The sequence below is a fragment of the Mastigoproctus giganteus genome, chromosome 1, assembly GCF_048544385.1.
Source record: "Mastigoproctus giganteus isolate SK-2022 chromosome 1, ASM4854438v1, whole genome shotgun sequence".
NCBI classification, from domain to species: domain Eukaryota; kingdom Metazoa; phylum Arthropoda; class Arachnida; order Uropygi; family Thelyphonidae; genus Mastigoproctus; species Mastigoproctus giganteus.
In genome coordinates, this window is record NC_143575.1 from 266,816,255 (window position 1) to 266,840,921 (window position 24,667).

Here is a 24,667-nt window from a genome sequence, read left to right on the forward strand (position 1 = left end):
TGAATTCTCTATATACAAAAACAATGGCTACAAAAATCGAACAAAAATAACGGTTTTACCTATCGTAAGTAAAATCCACAAAACTCTTTATCTAAATTAAAATAAAAAATAACCAGCGTAACTATAACTATATGACTACGTATTAAGTACAATATAAAACAACAATCATGTAAATAAAAAGCAAACACTTATCGTTTTTGCGGAGCCTGTAACTGTCAGCTGTAACTTTTAAATAGAGTCAGCGCCCAAATATGGGTAGCAATAACCGAAGAGAAATGTACCAACTGTGTAGTACTACACTCAGGGTAGTGAAAAGTGAAAAAAAGAGCTTAGGGTAATTGTGCAGTCAAATATGAAGTTCACTGAGCAGTGCAGATGCACTGGCAGGTCATGGAATCTTGTCAATGATATACAAGAATTTTGCTAGCTGGGAAAGGGAGGTGATTATCCCGTTATACTAGGCAATGGTCAGGCCACATCAAGACAACTGTGTACAGGTCTAGAGGCCTCATTTTAGGAAGGATGTAGAGTTGCTAGAACGAGTACAAAGAAGGGAAACAAGATTGGTGAGGGGAACAATGGGGTGCTCTTACCAAAAAAGGCTTAAGTTCTGCAAATTGCAGTGCCTGGAGAGTAGGCACCTGCAAGGTGATCTGATTGAGGTGTATAAGGCCTTGAATGGGTTGAGCAAGCTGAATGCTGATGGGATTCTTCCCCTTGCTCAGATTAAGAACCTGAGGAGGCACAGTTTCAAATTGAGGAAAGATAGTTGTAGAATAGTCTTTAATCAGGTCACAAAGGAGGTTAGGCAGGCGAAGGCAGATTACGAGCAATCCTTGGCAAAAGATGCTAAGAAAAACAGGAAGGATTTCTTTACTTATATAAACTCTAAAAGGTAGGGGATGAACCCTGTGGGACTCCACTAATAACATTAGTCCACTTCGTGGACTAATGTTACTAGTGGAGTCCCACAGGGTTCGGTGTTGGGTCCACTGTTGTTTTGTATATTTATCAATGATATTGATGTGGTACATCAGGCTTAATGTTGAAGTTTGAAGATGATACAAAGGTTGGCAGGGTTGTTAATCACAGCAATGGCAGTATGCTACTGCAAAAGGATCTAGATAATTTGGGCAGATGGACTAAGAAGTGGCAACTGAAGTTTAACCTTGACAAATGCAAAGTACTGCATATAGGTAGAAGTAACCCCAGAGAAACGTACCAACTGTGTGGTACTACACTTAAAGTGGTAGAAAATGAAAAAGACCTGGGAGTAATTGTGCAGTCAGATATGAAGTTTTCTGAGCAATGAAGACAGGCTGCAAGGGTAGGTCATGGGGTTTTGTCAATGATATATAGGAATTTTGCTAGCAGGGACAAAGAGGTGATTGTCCCTCTGTATAAGGCAATGGTCAGGCCATGCCTTGAGTACTGCGTACAGGTCTGGAGGCCTCATTTTAGGAAGAATGTAGATTTGCTTGAGTGTGTACAGAGATGGGCAACAAGATTGATGAGGGGAATGAAGGGATCCTCTTACCAAGAGAGGCTTAAGTTCTGCAAATTGCAGTGGCTGGAGACTAGGCACCTGCGCGGTGATCTGATTGAGGTGTATAAGGCCTTGAATGGGTTGAGCACACTGAATTCTGATGGGATCCTTCCATTTGTTCAGATTACGAACCTAAGGGGGCATAAATTCAAATTAAGAAAGGACAGATGTGGAATAGATGTGCGGAAATTTGCCTTTAGCCAGCAGGTTGTTAACTGCTGGAACAAACTTCCATCTGTCGTGGAAGTTGATAAGTTGAATAAATTTAAGGAGGAACTGGACAGGCATTTGGAGGGAATGGTGTTATTTATTTATTTATTTATTTTTCCTTTTTTTTTTTTGGCTGATGCTGCATAAGCTCATACACTTGCTTTCTTGCATCACATGCCACTACTACTACTAATAGATGTGCGGAAATTTGCCTTTAGTCAGCGAGTAGTTGATTGGTGGAACAGGCTTCCATCTTTTGTTGTGGAAGCTAATAGCCTAAAAAAATTTAAGGCTGAGCTGGACAGGCATTTGGAACGAATGGAGGGTTTTTTTTTTTTTTTTTTTACCTTTGGCTGATGCTGCATAAGCTTGCTTTCTTGCATCGTATGCTTCTACTAATGCTAATGCTAATATCCTGAGAATGGATATTTGTGGTTAGTTGCAGAAAATCCATGGTAAGCAGTTTGACTAGAACAAATTAAGCACCAAGACATCAATTTTCAAGGTGGTTTATTATGCACTGTCACCAGAACTATGAAAATAACAGAAAGAAGATCAATCCCAACACTGAAACCTCATCAGTTTATTAAGAAACATTTTCCAGCTTAAAAATAATGAGCGCAGATTTTAAACAAAGCAATAAGAAGAGACAGTAGTATACGAATATACTCTAAATAGGTACTTTTAGACAGTGAAAGATCCCTTGAAAATGCATCTGCATAAACCAAACAATAATTTTGGCAAACAGCAGATTTCATATAGCGGTGTGACCTAGATCTCTTTCCTTATGTTGTTTTCTTTTTTTTAGTTTGTACAACATATCCAAAAATTTCATTACTTTGTGATGATAAGGCACATGAATAGCCAAATTAATAGAACAAACTTATCTGCAAAAAAGATTTAAACATGGTCAGGCCACACCTTGAGTAATGTATACAGGTCTGGAGGCCTCATTGTAAGAAGGATGTAGAGATGTGGAACGAGTAGAGATAAGGGCAACAAGATTAGTGAATGGAACGAAGGATTGTTCTTATGAAGAACGGCTTAAGTTTTGCAGATTACAGTGTCTGGAGACTAGACACCTGTGAAGTGATCTGATTGAGGTGTATAAAGCCTTGAATGGTTTGAGCATGCTCAATGCTGATGGGATTCTTCCTCTTGCTCAGAATAATCACCTGAGAGGACATAAATTCAAATTGAGGAAAGACAGTTGTAGAACAGATGTGCAGAAGTTTTCTTTTAGCCAGCAGGCAGTTGATTGGTGGAACAGACTTCCATCTTTTGTTGTGGAAGTTGATAGCCTAAATAAATTTAAGGATGAGCTGGACAGGTAGTAGTAGTAGTAGTGGCATGTGATGCAAGAAAGCAAGTGTATGAGCTTATGCAGCATCAGCCAAAAAAAAAAAAAAATCACACCATTCCCTCCAAATGCCTGTCCAGTTCCTCCTTAAATTTATTCAACCTATCAACTTCCACAACGACAGATGGAAGTTTGTTCCAGCAATTAACCATCCACTGGCTAAAGGCAAATTTCTGTACATCTATTCTACATCTGTCTTTTCTTAATTTGAATTTATGCCCCCTTAGGTTCGTAATCTGAACAAGTGGAAGGATCCCATCAGAATTCAGCGTGCTCAACCCATTCAAGGCCTTATACACCTCAATCAGATCACCGCACAGGTGCCTAGTCTCCAGCCACTGCAATTTGCAGAACTTAAGCCTCTCTTAGTAAGAGGATCCCTTCATTCCCCTCACCAATCTTGTTGCCCTTCTCTGTACACGCTCAAGTAAATCTACATCCTTCCTAAAATGAGGCCTCCAGACCTGTACGCAGTAATCAAGGCATGGCCTGACCATTGCCTTATACTGAGGGACAATTACCTCCTTATTTGGAACGAACAGGGGGGGATGAAATGGGAGCAGTTTTTTTTTTTTTGGCTGATGCTGCATAAGCTTGCTTTCTTGCATCATATGCATCTACTAATGCTAACATCCCCAAAACTTTCTCATTAATTTCACACAAAGATACATAGTTTTCAGTTCCAATCTTAATGATGTCCATTTCTACTTACAATCTTCCAAGCCCCAATTACCTTTTCTGATGTAATTTCAATTATTAGTTGCCTCAACAACTACTACTCAAGACAAATTACTAGCATCCTATTTTTCTTCTAAATCTTAGTTCAATGACCTTAGTACACCACCTCTTGTCATACCCAACACATTCCATTCAATGCTTTCTGCAGTCTTCTAATAGAAGGATGTTAGCAAAATTCTGAACAATCTTGATGCTATGAAAGCTCCAAGTCTTGAAAGCATCTCTCCACTTGTTCTCAAAACCAGTATTCCCAAACTTACTCCAGCTCTGCTTTACCATTTTATTCCACTGGTGTCTTTCATTCTGCTTGAAAAAATTTGCTCACATCCAACCATTATTTTATTTATTCAAATATAAAATATATAATACAGGACCTGAATAACACAAAACTAAATGTTTTGAAATGAAAATACCACTCTGTGTGACATATAAAGTCGAATTTACTGTATAGCAATGCTGCTTCTGAACTTACACAAAATACTGACAAAAATAGATAATAGAAAGATATGGGGGCGGGGACAAATAACCACATAGAGCTGAAACCATATATCATAGCCTTTAACAATAGATCTGAGGGGTTTTAAAAGGAAGGCAAGGAACATAAAATATTGTCTGAGAATTTTTTGAGACTATTCTCAAAAATTTTTTGAGACTTTTTTTGACACTACTATTCTAACAGTATTAAAAAAACATACATGAAATAAATGATAACATCAAGAAATAATAATGAACTGTGTGGTACCAGTTGAAGGTGTTAAGTGGTATGTTCCTTGCCCTTATTTCCTAATTAAAACCCCCTCAAATTTGTTGTTGAAGGACATGACATATTGGATGTAACATCTCTAATTCATATCCTCTCCCCCAACAGTTTCATCTGCATGTTAATCTATTTCAAGATATTCCCCTCTCAAACTGAAGCCTTCAACCTTTTCCTTTGACCACACAAAATCTCTTTGGGCAATACTTTGGGCAATGGTGGGTAACCACAATATGACATTGTGGTTACCTACCACTGGTTCCTGCAAAGTCAAATTTTGGATGCAGTTTGGATATTTGGCAAGAACCGAGTTGGGGATATTACAGGCCCTTGTACTTTCTCTGACATGGAATAAATAATCATCCCAATGGCTCAAAAATCTATTTCCACATGGTATAATTACCAGTCCATGATTTCCAATCTATAAGAGACGAGTTGAAGTCATCCAGCAAGTTGCCCAAAGAGATTTTTGTTATACTCCTCAGAACCATTCGACCTGTAACATATCCCAACTTTCATCCTCCCTTTTCCCAAGTCAGATTGGGCCACACAAATTTGTCTATCTGAATGGGTATAGTCTGACTGCTTTCAGAGCTTTTGATAAGAAGCATGACCCCCCCCCCCCTAATTACCCCCCCCATTTCTCCTAAATATGTGCTCACCATAACGAAAGTCTTCATCTTCTACCTCTGGATGGCACCATGTCTCCATTAGTCCTATTAATATCAACATTGGCTGACCTAATGAAAAGCTCATATCATTTAACTTATTTAGAATACTCCTTGTATTACTAAATAAAATTTTGTAATTTTTGGCTTTTAACAATCCTGATGCATCCTTTATAACTGCTTAAAAGTTTTTGCCAGTGGTATGTGACTGCTGGTGGTTTCGGAACTTATTTCAATGTTTATTTCTTGCATACGGAAATTACACCACTAACCAGTATCATTTCTATGAATTCCCTAGTATCATGAATGTCCCAAATTAGCAGTTTCCCTGAACCCTTAAGGCCTCCTTAAGGGACTCCTTGCAGAGTCTCTCAAGAGCAGAGCTGTAGACACAAGAACATTTTGTACTTCTCATTACATTTTTCTACCATAATCTTATACTTCTTGCCCAGGTCAGTTTACGTTTTAAGATGCCCATGGGGATCACTATACATCCTTTAGTGCCCTTAAAAATTGATAGTTACTTAATCACTTTACGAATTATTTTTTCCCCTGGCAGACATACTCTGATTTGGTTCCATCTGTCTTATATTTCTGGTTTCCTTTATAGTTGAATCGCCCAATAAAACTGTCTCCTGTGGAACTAAAGCATTCTACCCTGAAAAATCCAGTCCTAGGGTTGGACTTATGAGAACATTGCTCAGCACGTGTTTCTTTCAAGCTCCTAGTTCAATTGTTCTCTAGGGTATCAACTTGCATTCTCAGAGATGCACATACAGTACACTGAGTTTTAATTTAAAGTTATCACATTACCTATATGTAGTATACTGAAAAGAATTACCATCAGTTAGAGAAAGTCATAACTTGAAGGTGAATTATCAGTGACAATTATTCCCCAATCATTCATAACACTCGGACACATTATGGATACTGTTTCCAGTTGAAACCATAATTATGTTTTAGTTGTTGTTGTTATTTGGTTTTAGGAGCATTAGCAACTAAGGCCATATTGCTCCGGGGATATGCAGTGGTCATTCCGACCTTTCCACATCCTCCGTATTTGGTGGTCACGGGCTCGAACCCCGGTCTAATCAAGAAGCGTGTGCTACGCACTGCTGCTCTTGCCCACCTGGCTATGGAGGCGCCTATGTTTTAGTAAAGATTTAAATAACAAAATAAGGCACTACTGGGTTACCTTTAAAAATTTCCCACTTAAAAATTAAACTAAAATTACAAAAAATATCCCAATACATTCGAGCATCAGTTATCAGGAATAATTGATGTCAGACCTCTTCCGGATAGCCAAATTTTCTGGATAATTTTTCCGGTAAGATTAAATAAATTTAATCTAATTACTTAATTAAATAAGATTAAATTAAAGAATTAAGATTAATTAAATTTAAAAAAATTATAAACTAATCTTGGAAAATAGAAACATCCATCCAGGCATTTATGATTTTTATACAAAACAGGAAATTAGAAAGATTTTTAAATGCTCTTAGTTTTTTTGGATTACTGATAATGCACTATGCGTCCAATGACATTTGCACACATAGCAATTGTAACTCACTATTTTCTCATCTTAAAACTTGGTGCAGGCATTTCTCTTTTAGTGGCTAGGGTTTTTCTCGGTAATGATTTCCATAATATGCACATCCTATCAACATTATAAACATTTTCTTTCTTGTAATTTGCTTAACTGAAGCAAACTTACTTTTAAAGGTCACCACTGCTGATTCGTCTGCAGAAAGTTTCTCGCCTTGAATGTCTAGTTCATGTACACCTTGTCTCAGTTTAAAGTTTTTCAGCCCACCTGTGCTTGCCTTAAAATCTTTATTACCTCTTAATTTTCAATTAAAATCCAATGCTTTTTCACACAACATTGGGCCAGACACTGGTTCACCTAAACTTCACTTCTGAAGAAACCAGAAATAAAGTGCATTCTCTAAAGTGGCATTTTCAGGTTTTGACAATCTTTTTCCTGCTAGATCCTTCTTCACTATCCAAAATAGACAAAAATTCTGTTATAGCATAATTGGAATTTTTCTTGATGTCATAAATTGTTGAAGTCCCTACATTAAACTCTTTGGAGAGATTTCCTAAATCTTCACCTTTTCTAATTCTATTAATAATTTCCGTTTTTTTGTTGCAGTGTTAAACCTACACGTTTTTATTTTGTTTACATTTTACTGTAAAAAAAATTGAAAAAAAAAATAATAATAAATAAAATAATAATAATAAATCGCACAGTTTCGGCCCGATATTATTCTTACTGAATCAGGAGCTAAACTAATCTGAAATTCATTCATGGTTTCCGAGAAAATCCAGTAGTCTCTGTGATATTTTTCTAAAGCACATTTTAGCATTAGCATTAGTAGAGGCATTTGATGCAAGAAAGCAAGCTTATGCAGCATCAGCCAAAAAAAAAAAAAAAAAAAACCCACTTCCACTTCACCCCTCTGTTCGTTCAAAATACCTGTCCAGCTGAGCCTTAAACTTATTTAGGCTATCAACCTCCACTACAAGGGATGAAAGTCTGTTCCAAAGGTCACAGCCCGTGACTGCTGAATATGATGCTGTTTCTTGTATTCTGTCTATCTTGTGAACTCCTCTGACCGTTTGGTTGTCCTGGAGTATAAACAGAAAATTTATTTTATTATTATAAAACAATTTGCAGTTTTTGGTTTATTGGGCTTTTTGTTTGTACAATTTGCTATAAATGGGTAGTAAACTCGATCTTTCACTTATTATAATCAAAATTCAATTTGCACACGTGATCACTACAACAGGCATTTACTGTACTACTGGTAATAAAAAAAAGAAGAAAGATCAGCCTTTCGAATTATTCTGGATAACTGACGTTCGAGATTAGTATTAGTATTAGTATTAGTAACGGCCGTATGGTGCAAGAAAGCCTATGGCTTATGCTGCACCAGCCAAAAAAAAAAAAAAAAAAAAAAAAAAAAATCCGAACAAAACAATGATAAAAACAAAAATTAAATAAATAAATAAATAAATAATAATAATTAATAAATAAATAAAAATAATAAAATGAAATTAAAAATTAAATAAAAAGGAAATTAATCCTATCATCCTATGCGCTTCCCTTACCCGAAAGTACTATCCAGATGACCTTTGAATTTCCCCAAACTGTCGGCCTCTACCACCCATGAAGGCAACTTATTCCAGTAATTTATAACTCGCTGGCTAAAATAAAACTTCCTGCAGTCCAATCTAAACATTTCCCCGCGTAACTTGAATTTATGTCCCCTAGTTCTAGCATCATTAAGGTTACCACTAGGGGTAACCGACTTGTAGAGATAACCGACGTTCTACTGTATATTGATTGGGATTAACTTTAAGAATGTTAAATTCTGTCCAACTAATTTATTAAAATTAGTTTCACAGATAGAATCAGTTTGTCATGATGAGCATCCTACTTTTGAAATCAAAACTAAAAATTAATCCCCTAGTGGTAACCTTACTTATACCTACCCCAACACAATGTCTAAGAAACCTAAAATTCTAAAAATATAATAATATACTTAATACAATAATTACAGTATAATGATATACTTTTTAAAATATATCATTCTTTAATATTTTTAATATTAAATTTCATAACAACTAAAACTAACCTAAACAAAACAGAGAAAGAACAAAAGAACAACAAAAAACTAAGTACACATGCACTCAAAAATGGATTTGTGAAGAACACCTAAGGAAACACGCACTCTTCAGGAGCCAAATATATGATTTAAAAACTTTTTAATCACAGCTAGGCTTAAAAGGACTTTTTCTGTCTTAATCACCGCTTAGTATGAGATTCTAACTAGCTTTAACTCTTAGTATATTAAATAAGAACTAAATACTACAAACTTGCTAAACAAATATAACAAAATCCAAATATGTTAAACATTTATTATGTATGTTAATAATATCTCTGCAAATCACTGTTAAATTTTCCTCTGTCAAAATATATTTCTAACAGAAATTATGTTTAAAATAATTAGTGTTAAATTTACCTGCATACCAATTTAAAGTTTTCAAATAAGCACAGTCTTTCCTACTTACATAAATTACAAAATAAAAATGATGCTAAAATAAACACAATGCATACTCACATTAGTATCTGATGTAATGAGCTTAAAAGCTTCTGTTACTTGCTTTACTGTAGCACCTCCACCCACATCAAGAAAGTTTGCAGGAGATCCACCATGTAGCTTAATAATATCCATGGTTGCCATTGCAAGGCCTGCACCATTCACTAGAAACCAATAATATCATGCAATAAATCAGATAATTACTGTTAAATCCTCTGAAAGACTAGATATATAAAAATTTAAATTACACACACACAGCCCTTTTTCTAAAGATCAAAATTAAAACAGGTAGAGCTTTTTACACACTTTGGCTATGCAAATGTATTTCATTTTCATAGGTTAATTCAGAGGCATTCTAAACATCTTTGAAACCTTATTTAACTCTGTATTTGTCACATGGGGTCAATTCAAACCTGCGCAGCTACCAACAATTTACACTGTTAGTCGTGCAGGGTCAAAGTTTTGTGGGCACAGAGGAATTTCATATTTTTGCATGACCAAGAAGATTAATAATTGCTCTGCTTTTCAAAGCAATTATTAAATATTACACTACAGGCTACAAACTGACAAAACTCCATTCCCATTATATTAATTATACAAATCTACATATCATATATTAGATATGTACATACTATAATTAATGTTAATCTACTTATTATATGTAGATTTGTATTTCAAAATATAAGAGCAATGAAGCCCAATTCTTCCTACTTTTAAAAATATATTGTTTAAATATAAGATAACTTCTCATACCTTTTTACAGGAAATTTCTTCACCCGACGCTCACATCAAATTTCTCCGGTTAATACATAGTATAAAAGATCTAAGTTTATAATGCATTATTATCCATACTAAAAGAGAGTTAATTTATATGGGCTTCATAAAACTAATCATGCAATCAATTCCCAATGTCTATTTGTTGCCACCAAGGAAGAGCAAAGCGTAGCTGATGCACATCAAACCACCCAAAACTAAACCTACCAGCAATAATAGACTAGAAATAAAAGGCAATTGTCAAACTCTGTTAATATATTCTGTTAAGTCAACAGAATAGCAACTATCCCTATGGTATGCCAAAGCAACTGAGACCAATATCAGCTGAGACACCAGCTGGGGTTAAAAAGATCCCCACTGTATGTGTTAGGGGGCCAGAACACACACACACACAGCGTGCTAAATATGTTATTAGAATAGTGTTCTATCAATGATATTCTGTAGAGATAGGGAGGTCATAATCCCATGTAAGGCAGTTGTAAGACTGCATTTGGATTACTGTGTCTCCAAGTACAGTCTCGGTCTCCATACTCCAAGTATGGGCAACTCACTTGGTGAGATGGGCAAAGGAGAAACTGTACAAGGAAAGACTTCAATTATGTGGGCTACAGAGTTTGCCACCAAGCACATTAGAAGGGACCTGACTGAGGTTTATAAAGCTGTGGGAGGGGTTAGTAAAATGAATTAAGGTGGAATTTTCAATGTAATAAAAAATTACAGAACTAGGGACCATAAATTCAAATTACACAGGAAGAGGTTTGGACTAGATTGTAGAAAGTATTATTTTAGCCAATGAGTGGTTGATTACTGGAACAATTTGGGTTCACAGGTTGTGAGTCTAACAGTCTGAAGAAATTTAAAGGCCAACTGAACAGTTACCTATGTGAGAAGGGAAGCATATAATTTGTATTTTTGGCTGGTGTAGCAAAATGGTCCAAAATGGTATATGGATAGATATCAATGTTAGAAGTTTAAATAGTAACTCAGCAGAGGAATTATGTCATTATGATATCAGAAAAAGAGAATGAATACCTGTGAGCTACAGCTAAATGAGAATTAAAAATTAATTTGTTATGGAAGTAAAATACACTGCAAGTAAGGTTTCAATGGCTTTCAGAACTAGTTTTGAAAAAGTTTAATCAGCAGAAATGCATTATTCAGTACAGTTATGTGAGAAAAATTTAAATTGAAAAGTTAGGTGATGATATTTGAATGCACATATGGCACAGCTGAAAGCTCAAAGTTTAAAGAAAAGAGTTCTCTAATACCTTATAAACAGAAGTATAAACTAATGACAAAGGGGAAAAAAAAAACACAGTACAGGTATACCCCATTTTAACACAGGATTAGGGTCCTCAAAAAATAAGTCACTAAATGAAATGTCATTAAGTGAATTGCAATTTCTCATGTACTCATATTATAATGATAGGAAAAAAATTAAGTAACAAATTTTAAACATAACGGTTATTAGAATCTAATACAATAAAGTGAAAGAAATTTTGCATAAACTCGTAATAACAAATAGACCAACTATATAAGAGGGCAATAATAAAAGAGACTGAAACTTTGTGGATCATTGGTTTATTTAATGGAACCATCCCATTAGGTGTCTAATCATAGAAGCAATAGTTATCCAAAAGTAATTATTATAAATTCAGTCCCTGCTTCACCTCAATTTAGTAGAGAGCAATAAAAAATACATCAATGAAGCATTAATTGCACATGGAATACAAAATTAAACATTTTCCTCTGAGAGGTGGGGGAAAGGAACCAGCTACCTTCTCGGTTGCAATATATTCAATTATAGCTGAATATATTTATAAATATTTGTAAACAACAGCATGTAATATTCTTTTCAAAGATTAAATTGCATTTAGAACAAAAATTTATACATAATAAAAAATACCTGAACTGACAAACAGTTTGTATATTTTTATATGTTGCTACTACTAACTACATTTGTGTTCCCTGTAATTACTGTAATGTAAATTTTGCAGAACCCCGGTCTAATTAAGAAGCGTGTGCTACGCACTGCTGCTCCTTCCCACCTGGCTACGGAGATGCCGCGTCCTTGGGCAGTGGGATGCAGGAGATGTAACCTAGCCATCGATATTAAACAATTTTCTATGAACAATGATTTCCAAGCAGTTGATGGTTTTCGCCTACATCAATCTTTTCTAAGAATACTTTAATTACATAATTCAAAGGGTACCTGTTGGAAATAAACAAGGCATTTTTTTTGTACCCTCATGTATGACCACTCAGCTTCAGTGACTTTGATTATGTGGCTGAGTTTCATATTTATGCCCTATTCTGTATATTGGATTCCCCATAAACATGTCTCAGAAGTGTGGGAGCATTATAAGAAATTGACAATTTCGAAATTTTATTTTTTAAGTATATGAGTATTACTGTTTAAACATTTTTATTTAAAATGTATTATTTTGAAAAACATTATTTTTAAAAAAAATTAAAAACATTATTTTAATACAGAATTATTTTTAAAAAAAAATGCAGCAATTAGTGCATTTGCTATTTAAAATGGTTTAACCCAGGGGTGCTCAACCCCTTTTTGTTAATCTAGTTCAACCATTTTTGTAAATACCACAAAAAAAACAACTGAAGAGTTACTGTACCACCACAATAATAAATCATATCAGTGTTTTTATGTATTTGTAATTAATTTAATTGTGTCAGATAGTAAATTATGATTAAACCCATTTCAACACTAATAGCAAAATAGTAAAACTAAAAGAAAGAAAAACACATGCAGAATGAAATTTGCTTATATAAAAATACTTGCTATTTAGATCAACTTTTAATAACTGCATGTGAATGTTAAAAATTTTGAAAAACTGGTTAAGTTTTATTTTTGCTTAATAGCAAAAATAAAACCTAATATGCTTCGCTTATAACATGGTGTTAAAGTTGTCCCCCAACACTTACAAGGTATATCAAGGTTGCATTGTATTTTGAAACTGTTTTGCTTCTTTTAAAATTGCCTATACATAAAGACCGGTCAATTCCCATCATAAATTTAAGCCACACCCTACAACCAATTTCCCTTGAGGGATGCGCTGTTATTTCTTACCTAAGGAATGTACAGTTAGTAGATAAAAATAAAAACAACATGCTATAAAAAACAATATATAAAATCAATTAACACTTCCCATCCCATTCAAATTTTTCTTGGTAAAGTTTGGTCAAGCGGCCAATGATAAATTGGAGTTGGCCACCTGACTGGTTATCATCTAATATATCTTACACTGTAGTTGTGACATTGGTACTGTAAAGCACAAAAAGGGAGGGATCAATCATAATAAAGTGCAGGTAGGTCTCAACTTTACGAGTTAATTCGTTCCTAGCGCGTGCTCTTAAAGCGAAAATTTATTTCCCATAGACAATGTTAAAAATAGGGGTTATGTTATCAACAATAAAATTAGTTAGCTAATTAGTTTATGTTTAAACAATGATTGATTTATCCAAAGAAATTAAAACATAGCCTGTAAAATCAGGCAAAAAATGCTTATGCATTTTTTAATGGAAATGCACAAATTGCAACTAACATGATTTGCGCAGAGTAACAAATTTAAGAAGTTTAAAAAAAAAAGGAACGAAGAGAAGATTCTGAAAATTTATTTATGTTTTTTATATGATTGAAGATTTCAGTAAAGGGCAACACATTTCACCATAATAATGTAAAAACCCACACAATTCCAGCTATCGGTATTTTCACAAATGCAATAACATCGAGTTTACTACCTGTTTATAATTGCTTGCAGTAACAGAAAAGCCCAATAAACCAGAAAGTGCAAATTGTTTTTATTGTTATATGGTCGTGACTTCCAGAAATGTGCTTTAGAAAAATATCATTTGACAGGCCTAGATGTCACCTGGCCTGTCAAATAGTTGTATTATTTTCTTCACTTTTCTTCTACTACTATGGACAAGTATAGAAACACAGTTCCTGATACCTGGTCAGGTATAGTCCCCTGATGAAATACCTGATCATGTATCAATAATTATATCTGCTGACATCAGATCATGCATATTTGCATTACCTATATTCGACCATTTTCTAAATATGTTCTCCCCATATCTGATGACAGCTATAACATTTTCATTTTAATTTTTATTTCCATTTTATTTGCATTATATTATTATTTTGATGTACTAATTTTCCTTTACAGTCCCCCCCCCCCACACTTTATATTGGCTTGGTAATTCAGCCCATAATCTTTCTTAATTTATCATAAACCTCTAGGATTTTAACATTCTTTCACATTTCATAAATCTACTACACTTCTTTTTTTACTTTCCTCACCCTGCTAGTTTCCGGCACTTTGTATAACTATCACATCCATTTATGCATATTTAATTCACTATATTAATACAACTTTTTAATACAACTTATATATAAATATATATATATATTTATATATATATAAATATATATTCTATTAATTATATATATTTATTCTATTAATTGCAGAAAATCCATGATTCTGCATTACTATTTCTTTATTTTATTTAATCCCAGAAAATTTGGAAATATATGCTGTTTTTCAGTGTTTATTATAACACAGGAGAAAATATGAAAGTGTTATGTTCTGAGATGTGTGTGTAGTGAAGTGAAAAGCATTAATTTATATATCATTAGTTAACTGATGGAAAACAATCAAATATACAAATTATTAACAAAAAAAAAAAAAAAAGGCAAATACTGATGAATGCTGATGAAAACTCACCTAAACATCCAATATCACCATCTAGGGCAATGTAATTCAAGTTGTACTGGTTAGCCTGTTTTTCCCTTTCATCCTCTTGAGACCAATCTCTTAATTCAAACAATTCCTTCTGTCTAAATATGGCATTATCATCAAAACGGCATTTTGCATCCAGGCAGTAAACTATAAACAAGCACAGTTTATTAAACTAATCTCTTTCTCTCTTTGGTGAATTATAAGAAAAAATATTCTTAATGAAAAAAAAAATGAATAGAAATTGCAATATACAGTAAACTTTGTAAAATCCTCCACTTTACAATCTGGAACAGTTTGCAAAAAAAAAAATAATAAATAAATAAAAATAATAAACATTTTAAAATCTGGAAATATTAAGAAATGAATCTGGCACCTGTATCAATGATCGCATTTGTCTTTAAGAATCCATGGAAAAAAGTGACATTTCTTTCTTTTTAAGATGTATGCAGGACTGTCTTGTCAAAACCTGTTATTTTATGCCAGCAGAATTTAAAATGCATAGGTAATGCAATGATCTTACTTCTCACAGAAGAACAAACTTGCCTTTGCAATGAGTTTCATTGATATTGAACTATTTTCAAAAAGATAACCTTTTGAAATGGTTAGTTAGCCATTTGTTTAAAAGATCAGACTACTATGAGACAGAGGCACAGCGAGGGGGCAGTTACCCCCAGGCACCGAGCTTCGGGGGCACAAAATGGAAGAATTGTCTATCACATTCATATTACATTATTGCACTCAGGGGTGCAGGAAGGCATGTTTCCCACGGGCGTTGACAACCATAGCTACGCTACTGCTATGAGAGCCTGTTTAGACTAATAGATAGCACTAGTGGTCTCCAGTGACAACTTGCAGACTAATCAGTTATAAAGAAGTTCAACATGAACTGCCATCTGGTATATAAAATCAGTTTCCTTAGCTGTAATATAGTTAAAACTATCTGTTAAAAATAGTACCCTGCCATATTATAAAGGCAGGTTTGTTCTATTGTGGGAATTAAGACCATTGCATTATCCAGGTAGTTTAAATCTTGCTAGCTGAAAAATCAGATGAAATAAAAAAAAGAATCATTATAAATAATTATGTATGTAAAGAAATTATGGTTGTGCTTAATATTTAATGAAATGTGGTCCTCTAAAACTGCTCAACCACTAGGTTTAACTCTCTAAAATCTGAAAAATTTTAAAATCAGTATCTCTGAATTCCCTAGGGTTTTGAATTTTAAAGTTTATTGTACATAATTTAACAATCACGGCACGTATCTTAATATTATCAATATTGCAAAGTAATTAGATATTTGGATAATTACTTGAGCCATAAAAATCATGTAGTTCTATAAGGATAAGCTTAGTCAAGAAGCTATAACCAGAACTAATGGAGTCTACTCTCCAATTCTTTTAATGTGGTAAATAATGGAGACCATTTCAGAATTGTTTCAAGATAGTAGTAAAAAATAAAATAACCCTTGTCAGAATATTTCAGAACCCTTCACTTACTGTAAATATGCCTTGAACAGAGTGTATATATAAATAAGTATTGCCAATTTTTTGCTTGCCATTTGTATAGTGAATAGGGTATGTCTGCCAGGTACGGGTATGTCAGGACCAAGGTATGTCTGCCAGGGGCAAAAGTTGATGACATTGTAGAGCAGATTTCATCTTTTAAGGGTGCAAAAGGTGATATTGTTGTACACGTTGGCACTAATGACCTTAAGAGTAAGAGATCTGCAGATTTACTTAACAAGTACAGGTCAAGGGTGAAAAAAAGTCGCGAGTTAGAGTTAAATTTGAAAGTGTCTGCAATTCTGCCCAGACACGATAGGCAGGAGTATATGATGAGAGCCTTGTCAATCAATTGGGCCTTGGAGAGGTTGTGCAAGACTCACGGGGTAGAATTGTTTTCAGTGTGGTCATTGCTTGCTAACAGGAGAGACTGCTTCTACAGGGATGAGATACACTTAAATAGAAAGGGTGCAAAAATATTTGCTGATGCTATCGAGGCAGTGTTAGGTGGGTCGTAAAACTGCTGGTTTGGTGGGAGTTCACAGACTAAAAGATTAACCGTAGCCACAGGCAGAAGCAAAAGTGATTCCTGCACTGCTTCTATTGTAATGAGCAGCAGCCTAGAGAGAAAGTTGCTGGGGATTTTAAGAGCTGCTGGGAGTCATCATGGAACAAGTAAATACATGGGCTGTGTTAGGGTAACTAACAGTAAGGAACAAGTGCATGTGTACTTGCACTTACACTAATGATAGAAGTATAGTCAATAAAACTGATGAATTTGAAGTACTGATCAAGACATCAAAGGCAGATTTGTTGAGATATCAGAAACATGGTGTCACACAGATATAAGCAGTGCAAAATTGGAATTTGGGGAGTACAATGTGTACAGAAAGGATAGACAGGGTAGGAAGGGAGGGGGGGTATGCTGTTAGTTAAGAAACATAAAATCCAAGGAAGTGCATCCAGATGACACGGGTGGACAGTGCAATGTTGAGTCTGTTTAGTGTAACATAAACACAGGGAAAGGAAAAATGAGAGTACGAGTATGTTACAGGCCTAATGACACATGAGTACAATGAACAGTTGTGCAGAGAAATAGAATGGGCCAGTAAATCAGAATGTCTTGTAATGGAGGATTTTAACTTTCCAGATATTGACTGGAACTTGTGGGTTGTTCACTCGCACACTAGCAAGACTTTTGTGGGTTTATTGGAGGATTGTTTTCTACAGCAACATGTTCGAGGGGCAACCAAAGGGAGTAATACCCTTGATCTGATTATCAGCAGTGATGATGCATGCATTAAGAATTTGAAGATAAAGGAACCACTAGGTGACAGTGATCAGAGTGTACTGATGTGGGATTTACTTAAAGATGTAACTACCATCAAGGGTAAAGGGAAGGGTTTTTGTTTTCATAAAGGGGACTACAGAGGTCTCAGACAGTTTTTAAATACTGTTGCACGTGGGATCAACTAATGATATTACCAACAGTGAATTCTAAATAGGAAACCTTCAGGGACTTAATCTTGGAGGCTACTAGGCTTTTCATACCAACTAAGAAATACTGTTCAAGGTTCATGCCTAAATGGTTGCCTAAATTTAGGCAAGGTTCATGCCTAAAGTTTGATGAAACTCAAGCATATCTAAAAATGTTTGACATTTCTTGAAACTCCTGACATTTCTAAGGCTTTTGTTTGTTTAGCATAAAAGTCTTCTAAACAAACTCCCATCTTATGGATCGCCAACTGTTTTTTGCAACGGGTATCCAATTTTTTCTGTAACTCAGTCTCCTAACTTCTCCACTAATGCCAATGTTTCCAGAGGTCAGTTTTTTCCCACTTTTATCCTCTTGTATATTAATGACCTTCTTCTATTGACTATCCATAGTTTTGCTGATGGTAGCACACTACATTCCACCTGCCAATTTGAGAAACCTCATCCTGTGCAAACAGCTTCTTGAATATCTTCCACCAAGTCCTTAAATGTTCAGTTCAGTGGGACAAAGAAAACTCAGTTAAATAAGTCCTTCTAAAACTCAGTCCTGTCTTGCATTTCTTGCAAAACAAGTCTGCTGCACCTTTGCTCATTTTTGATGACATCCAGATATCTAGACAAGATCCCATATCTCTACTAGGAATTAGTCTAACTCCTAATCTCTGAAGGCATAAGCATATCTCAAACATCACTTCCACTTCATCCAAAAAAAAGTTTTCTTTTTTGCTCTTCCCGTTACTTTCCTTCTAAACAACAACTCAATCTGTACAAATCTCAAATGCATCCTACAATGTAATACCATTCCCACATCTGGAATTATGCTTCTAAGACTCCAATTCAAATGAGGGCAGTCAGGTTAATTAATGATCTGTCTCTTACAAAGTCTCTCCTCTCTCTCTGTCTCATAGATGTTCAGTTTGTCTTCCTGCATGCCTTTTCTATAGATATTTCCATAGCTACTTGTTTTTCTGAATTGGCATCTGCAATTCTCCCATTCTTCTAAACCAGTCCAAACACATACCACAACTAGTCAGCATCCATTCACTGTCCAACTTCAAACTCACAAAATCAACATTTTCTCTTCTCCTTTATCCCTTCTATTTCTGTTCTCTGGAACCTTTCTTCATATGTATTTCCTGAAAATTACAATCTGTACACTAATAATACTATATGTTCTTGTACTATTTATGTTTGGGGGATTCATTACAAAAAAAAATAATAATTATAAAAAATAAATAAATAAATAAAAATTATTCGTTTCATAATATTAGAAAATTCTGAAAAATTTACCTGTTCCATTTATATCCTCACAAAGAGGATTTATCTCAATCATTACAGCATCATACTTAAGGAAAGCATCATACAATTTTGTTATAAGCTGAGCTGCCTGCAAAATAATTGGCCTCTTAATTCACTCAATCAAATTCTGAAAAGTGAAGTTTAAGATAATGTAAGTACAAAGACATTAATTACTTATTATAGTCATATTGCCAGCCACATTAATTATTAGTATAACGTAAGGTAATTAAAACTAACCCAAATATGAATTTTATCAGGTTTACAGAAATACAATTTTATATTTTAAAAGTCTAATTAGATATTTCACCACTTTTTTAATTCCACTCCTCATATTCTTGTAGAGTATGGTTACTAAACAAGAATGGACTGCCAATATAGGTCTAAGTAGTCAACCAGACTGGATAATCTGTGAGCCAAAAACTTATCACTAGGGTAGGACAAAGCAACTGAAACTCTTGTTGGCTGGACACTGCCTAGTCCCTAAGCAGCTAAGAAGTAGAATTAGCAAAAGAACTAGGTTGATGTGATATAGAATAACAAACATCATGAAAACCAACAGAATCAATACTGGGGAGCTGCAGCAAAACAATGACTCTAAATTAATGTATTCTGGAAGTAGATTACAGTACAAGGAAGTGCAGTAATAGCTTTTAGAACTAGTTTGAAAGAAAGTTTAATTGGCTGGGAAGCATTATCCCATAGATTTAAGCAACATTTAAGATAGAAAACTGTTTAATGAAATTTATCTATACAACTAGCTGATAGCTCAAAAAACAAAACAAAAAATAAATAAATAAATGAAGATGAAACAGAAGAGTTTATTTTTTAAGCTTTTAATGCTTCTAAATGTAAAGTTTTGCACCTGGGGAACAGAAATCCATGAGTTTCAAGCTGGGGGATAGAATTAAAAGTGGTTAAGTGTGAAAAAAACTTCAAAAGACAGGTTAATCAGACATGAAATTTTCCATGCACTGTAAAAGTGGCTATAAAGGCAACCAATGTACTATATATATGTATAGGTCCTTTGCAAGTAGGGAAAAGTATGGGATAGCAAGCCTGCATTTAAAATATGTTCAGGTTTGAGGGCTGCACTTAAAAAAAAAAGACATAGAACTTCTATAAAGGATTCAAAGAAGGGCAACCAGATTGGTGAGGGGTGCTGATCAACTTACAGTTATTACCCACTTCACCTTTTGAACCACCCTTGCAAATAGGAGAGTCATATGGACATTTCCAATCTGAAGTTCCTTTGTATTTGAGGGATGCTCTCAATATCGCAGCTAAAGATATGGCTACCTCTTTTAACATAATTAATATGTGGATGGATGTTGTCATCCCCCAGGGGACTTTTTAATTTTTTGCTGTAGCAATTTTTGTTTTCTAGCTTATTTTCAATTATCACAAAATTATTTAGCTCCCAATCAGTATTAGACAGACATCTGCTAATCCCATCTCTCAAAACTTTGTGTAAATGTAGATTAAAAATTGTTACTCAATTTGTCAGCAATCTGTACAGGATCATTAAGTCATACCCTTCTATCAAGTGGATTAATGTGATTTATTCCATTCCTTCTAATGTTAACAAATGCAAAGAATTCCTTGTGACTTTTCTTCGGACTCTTTTCTTTCAAAGAGTTCTCATAACTTGCATTAGCATGTCTAATTCCCTACATAACCTGATTACAAACTAATTTATATCTATAGCAGAACTCTGTGTTCTTTGACACAGAATTTATAATCGTCCCATGCATTTTTCTTCTTTTTGGGATAAACCTTGAATATCTCACAGTTGCTATAAAACTCTTATGCCTCTATTGACTACCTATCTGAACACTCAGCATTTGCATTTTTCACAGCATCAGTGAAGATAATATTTTGAAGACTAAATGCAAAGGCATAATATGTTATGGATAGAAATTAACTATATAATATCGGTGTAAATACACCATAGTTTACCCATAAATTTAACTACATACGTAGTGTAATGGCATCGTTTAGATTTTATCTCATATTGTGGCTACCTTCACTACAAGATACCAGGTATTGCACTACTTCGAATAAATAACGCTTCTCTAGTAGAGACTACTGTTATTTATTCTCAGTGGGCACCACCACCCAGAAGCATTTCGGAGCTTGTTGGCTCACTCATCAGTGGGTGGGCACTTAACTACATATGTAGTTAAACATACGGATAAACTATGGTGTATTTACACCAATATTATATAGTTAATTTCTACCCATAACATATTATGCCTTGTGCATTTAGTCTTCAAAATATTATCATTATCTTCACCATTTGGCATATTTCATATTGTGGAATTAACTTCGCAACCGTGATGGCATGTCTGCATTATCAGGGTACCTGCCCGCCCACTGATGAGTGAGCCAACAAGTTCCGAAACGTGTCTGGGTGGTGGTGCCACCACCCAGACACATATGAGAATAAATAACAGTAGTCTCCTCTTCTAGAGAAGCGTTATTTATTCGAAGTAGTGCAATATATGGTATCTCATAGTGAAGGTAGCCACAATATGAGATAAAATCTAAACGATGCCATTACACTACGTATGTAATTAAACTTATGGTGTATTTACACCACTAGAGTTCCTTATAAAAATGAAATGCCAAACATATAGTGAATATAATTGTAAGATTTAAATAAATAAAAACTTTTAAAAAATGCATTTATTACAATAATTATCAGAAAATTATACTGAACTGTTCTTAGTTAATAAAACTAATCTAGCCAGTAAAAAAAAAAAAAAAAACACATTGGTTTACATGCCACGCTGCATAGAATGTTGAATTCTGATGAAGTTTGGTTTGGTTTGGTTTTTAATGGCGCATTGGCGGCTATGGCCATAATGCATCAAATCAAAAAATAAAACTAATACAAAAATATTGGTCAGTCTAAAAACAGGCTACCGTGTCAAAAAGATAAAAATGATACTATCGTTAAAGTTTATATAAAAAAGTATAAGATATGACATTAAATCTTTGTGTATAAATTGATCGAGTGTAAAAAATTAAAAACGTCAGACATGTTGTCTCTGTCACCTAAAATCTGACTGAGTGTAAATGGTTCAGCCAGATTATTAAAAGTTCTAGAAAAGGATCGTCTAAAGACAGGACATTCAATAAAAATGTGAGAAACAGTTAAAATAACGTTACACGTCTCGCACATAGGTGAGCCATCCGCCCTCAGCAAAAAGGAGTGTGTTAGATGGCTATGACCTATGCGGAGCCGAGCAAGAACAACTTCCTCTTTTCGGACCCTGCGCAGACTGGACTGCCATTGCATAATTACAGGCTTAATACGCTTGCAGTTTATTTGCGGTCTGTCCGTGCCAAGAGTCTTGCCATTGGGAGTATTTTGTTTGGTTTTTTAAGGAGCATTAGCAACTAAGGCCATATTGCTCTGGGTCATGCGGTGGTCATTCCCTGACCTTTCTGCATCCTCCGCATTTGGTGGTGACAGGCTCGAACCCCGGTTTAATCAAGAAGCGTGTGCTACGCACTGCTGCTCCTTCCCACCTGGCTACGGAGATGCCATTGGGAGTATAATTTACATCGTATTATTTGCCTGTAGTCTGTATAGGGGACTGACAGGCAGTGACTATCTAGGGAAATGGCTGATTTGGCAGCGGTATCAGCTAATTCATTTCCCCGGATCCCAATGTGGCTTGGGATCCAGCAGAAGCGAATGTCAAATTCTGATTCAAAGGCAGAACAAAGCATCTGCCGGATCCGGGACAGGACCGGGTGAGAGTTGTACCTCATTGATACTAGAGCCTGTAACACGCTCAATGAATCACAGTAAATCATGTACCTTTGGTAATCGCTATTTATAATGAACTCAAGGGCTATTTCAATTGCATGCAACTCTGCAGTATAAATGCTAGCTTCTTGTGGGATCTTGAACGATAATGTCTTCTGAGGAAATACAACAGCAGATCCCACATAAGATTCTGACTTTGAGCCATCTGTATAGACTGGCAGAAAGTCAGAATACTGCTCTCGATGTGATGCGAAGAGTTGCTGATAGACGGCCGCCGGTGTATTAGCCTTCTCCATGATCTTGAGGGAGAAGTCACACATTGGCAAATGTGCATACCAGGGTGGAAGGAGTTGCCTTGGTGACTGGGCAACATTGTTTACCGTCATGTTTAGTTCATTTAATAGCCCTTGCATCCGAATACCAAAAGGTCTTTTGGCAGTTCGACGGGTGTTATAGAGATTTTCCCAACGTGGCTCAAAAACTGATGCCCATGTGGGATGATCAGGCAGGGCTTTCAATTTAAAGGTGTAATGTAAAGACAACTGCTTACGTCGAAAAGATAGGGATGGTTCATTTGCTTCGACATAAAGGCTTTGGACTGGAGATGTGCGAAATGCTCCTGTGGCTATCCGAATGGCCTGATGGTGAACTGGATCTAACCACCGAAGTACACTATCTCTAGCAGATCTATATACCTGGGACCCATAATCGAGTTTAGAACAGACAAGGGTTCGGTAGAGACGAAGAAGAGTAGAGCGATCTGCGCCCCATGAAGTTGACGAAAGGGCACGAAGAATGTTAAGCCCTTTAACACACCTTGTCCTAAGCTGATGAATATGTTGAAGAAATGTCAGCTTTTTGTCGAAGATAAGTCCAAGGAATTTGACTTCTGCTACGACTGGGATGTTGTTTTGCCCAAGCCTTAAATCCGGTTCAGGATGAAGATTACGTTTGCGACAGAAGTGTACACAAACGGTCTTCTGTGATGAAAATCTGAACCCATTAGCCAATGACCAAGATGTAAGGTGGTCAATGGCTTTCTGCAGTTGCCTTTCAATGACCCTCATATTGCATGAGTGACAAAATATAGTAAAGTCGTCAACATAGAGGGCATTGTTTATTGTGGGCGGAAGTTGTTCCGTGATAGAGTTTATTTTGATTGCAAAAAGCGTGACACTTAGAACGGACCCTTGTGGGACTCCCTCTTCCTGACAGAACTCTCGAGAGAGAGAGTAGATCCTAAACGCACTTGAAAATGACGATTCGAAAGGAAGTTTTTGATAAAGAGAGGAAGGTTACCCCTAAGACCAAAGTTGTAGAGGTCTTTTAATATTCCAAATCGCCAGGCTGTGTCGTACGCTTTTTCAATATCAAAGAAAACTGCTACCAGATGCTCGGATTTAATAAAAGAGCCACGAATGTATGTTTCAAGTCGGATTAAATGATCCAAAGTGGTTCTGTCTCTTCAGAAGCCGCACTGAGTCCTGGAAAGCAGATCATTTGTTTCCAAATACCACACAAGGCGGGCATTAACCATTCTTTCCAGGACCTTGCACAAACAGCTTGTCAGAGCAATAGGACGATAGTTACTTGGATATCTAGGACCCTTTCCTGGTTTTGGGAAGGCAAGAACGATTGCTTTCCGCCAGGAATCCGGAAATTGTTTATCAAGAAA

At 35.3% G+C, this 24,667-nt stretch overlaps 1 protein-coding gene across 1 annotated transcript in view; it reads right to left on the reverse strand.

Annotated features, from left to right (window-relative positions):
* The window catches only part of LOC150091950 (succinate--CoA ligase [ADP-forming] subunit beta, mitochondrial-like), a 129,122-nt gene that overhangs the window by 31,081 nt on the left and 73,374 nt on the right, over window positions 1–24,667 (reverse strand). The window contains exons 6-8 of the mRNA XM_090386237.1: window positions 19,206–19,302; window positions 14,905–15,066; window positions 9,404–9,546 (exon numbers count right to left, since the gene is read on the reverse strand). Coding sequence (XP_090242363.1) covers window positions 9,404–9,546; window positions 14,905–15,066; window positions 19,206–19,302 — 402 coding nt within the window. The remainder of the gene's footprint in view (window positions 1–9,403; window positions 9,547–14,904; window positions 15,067–19,205; window positions 19,303–24,667) is intronic.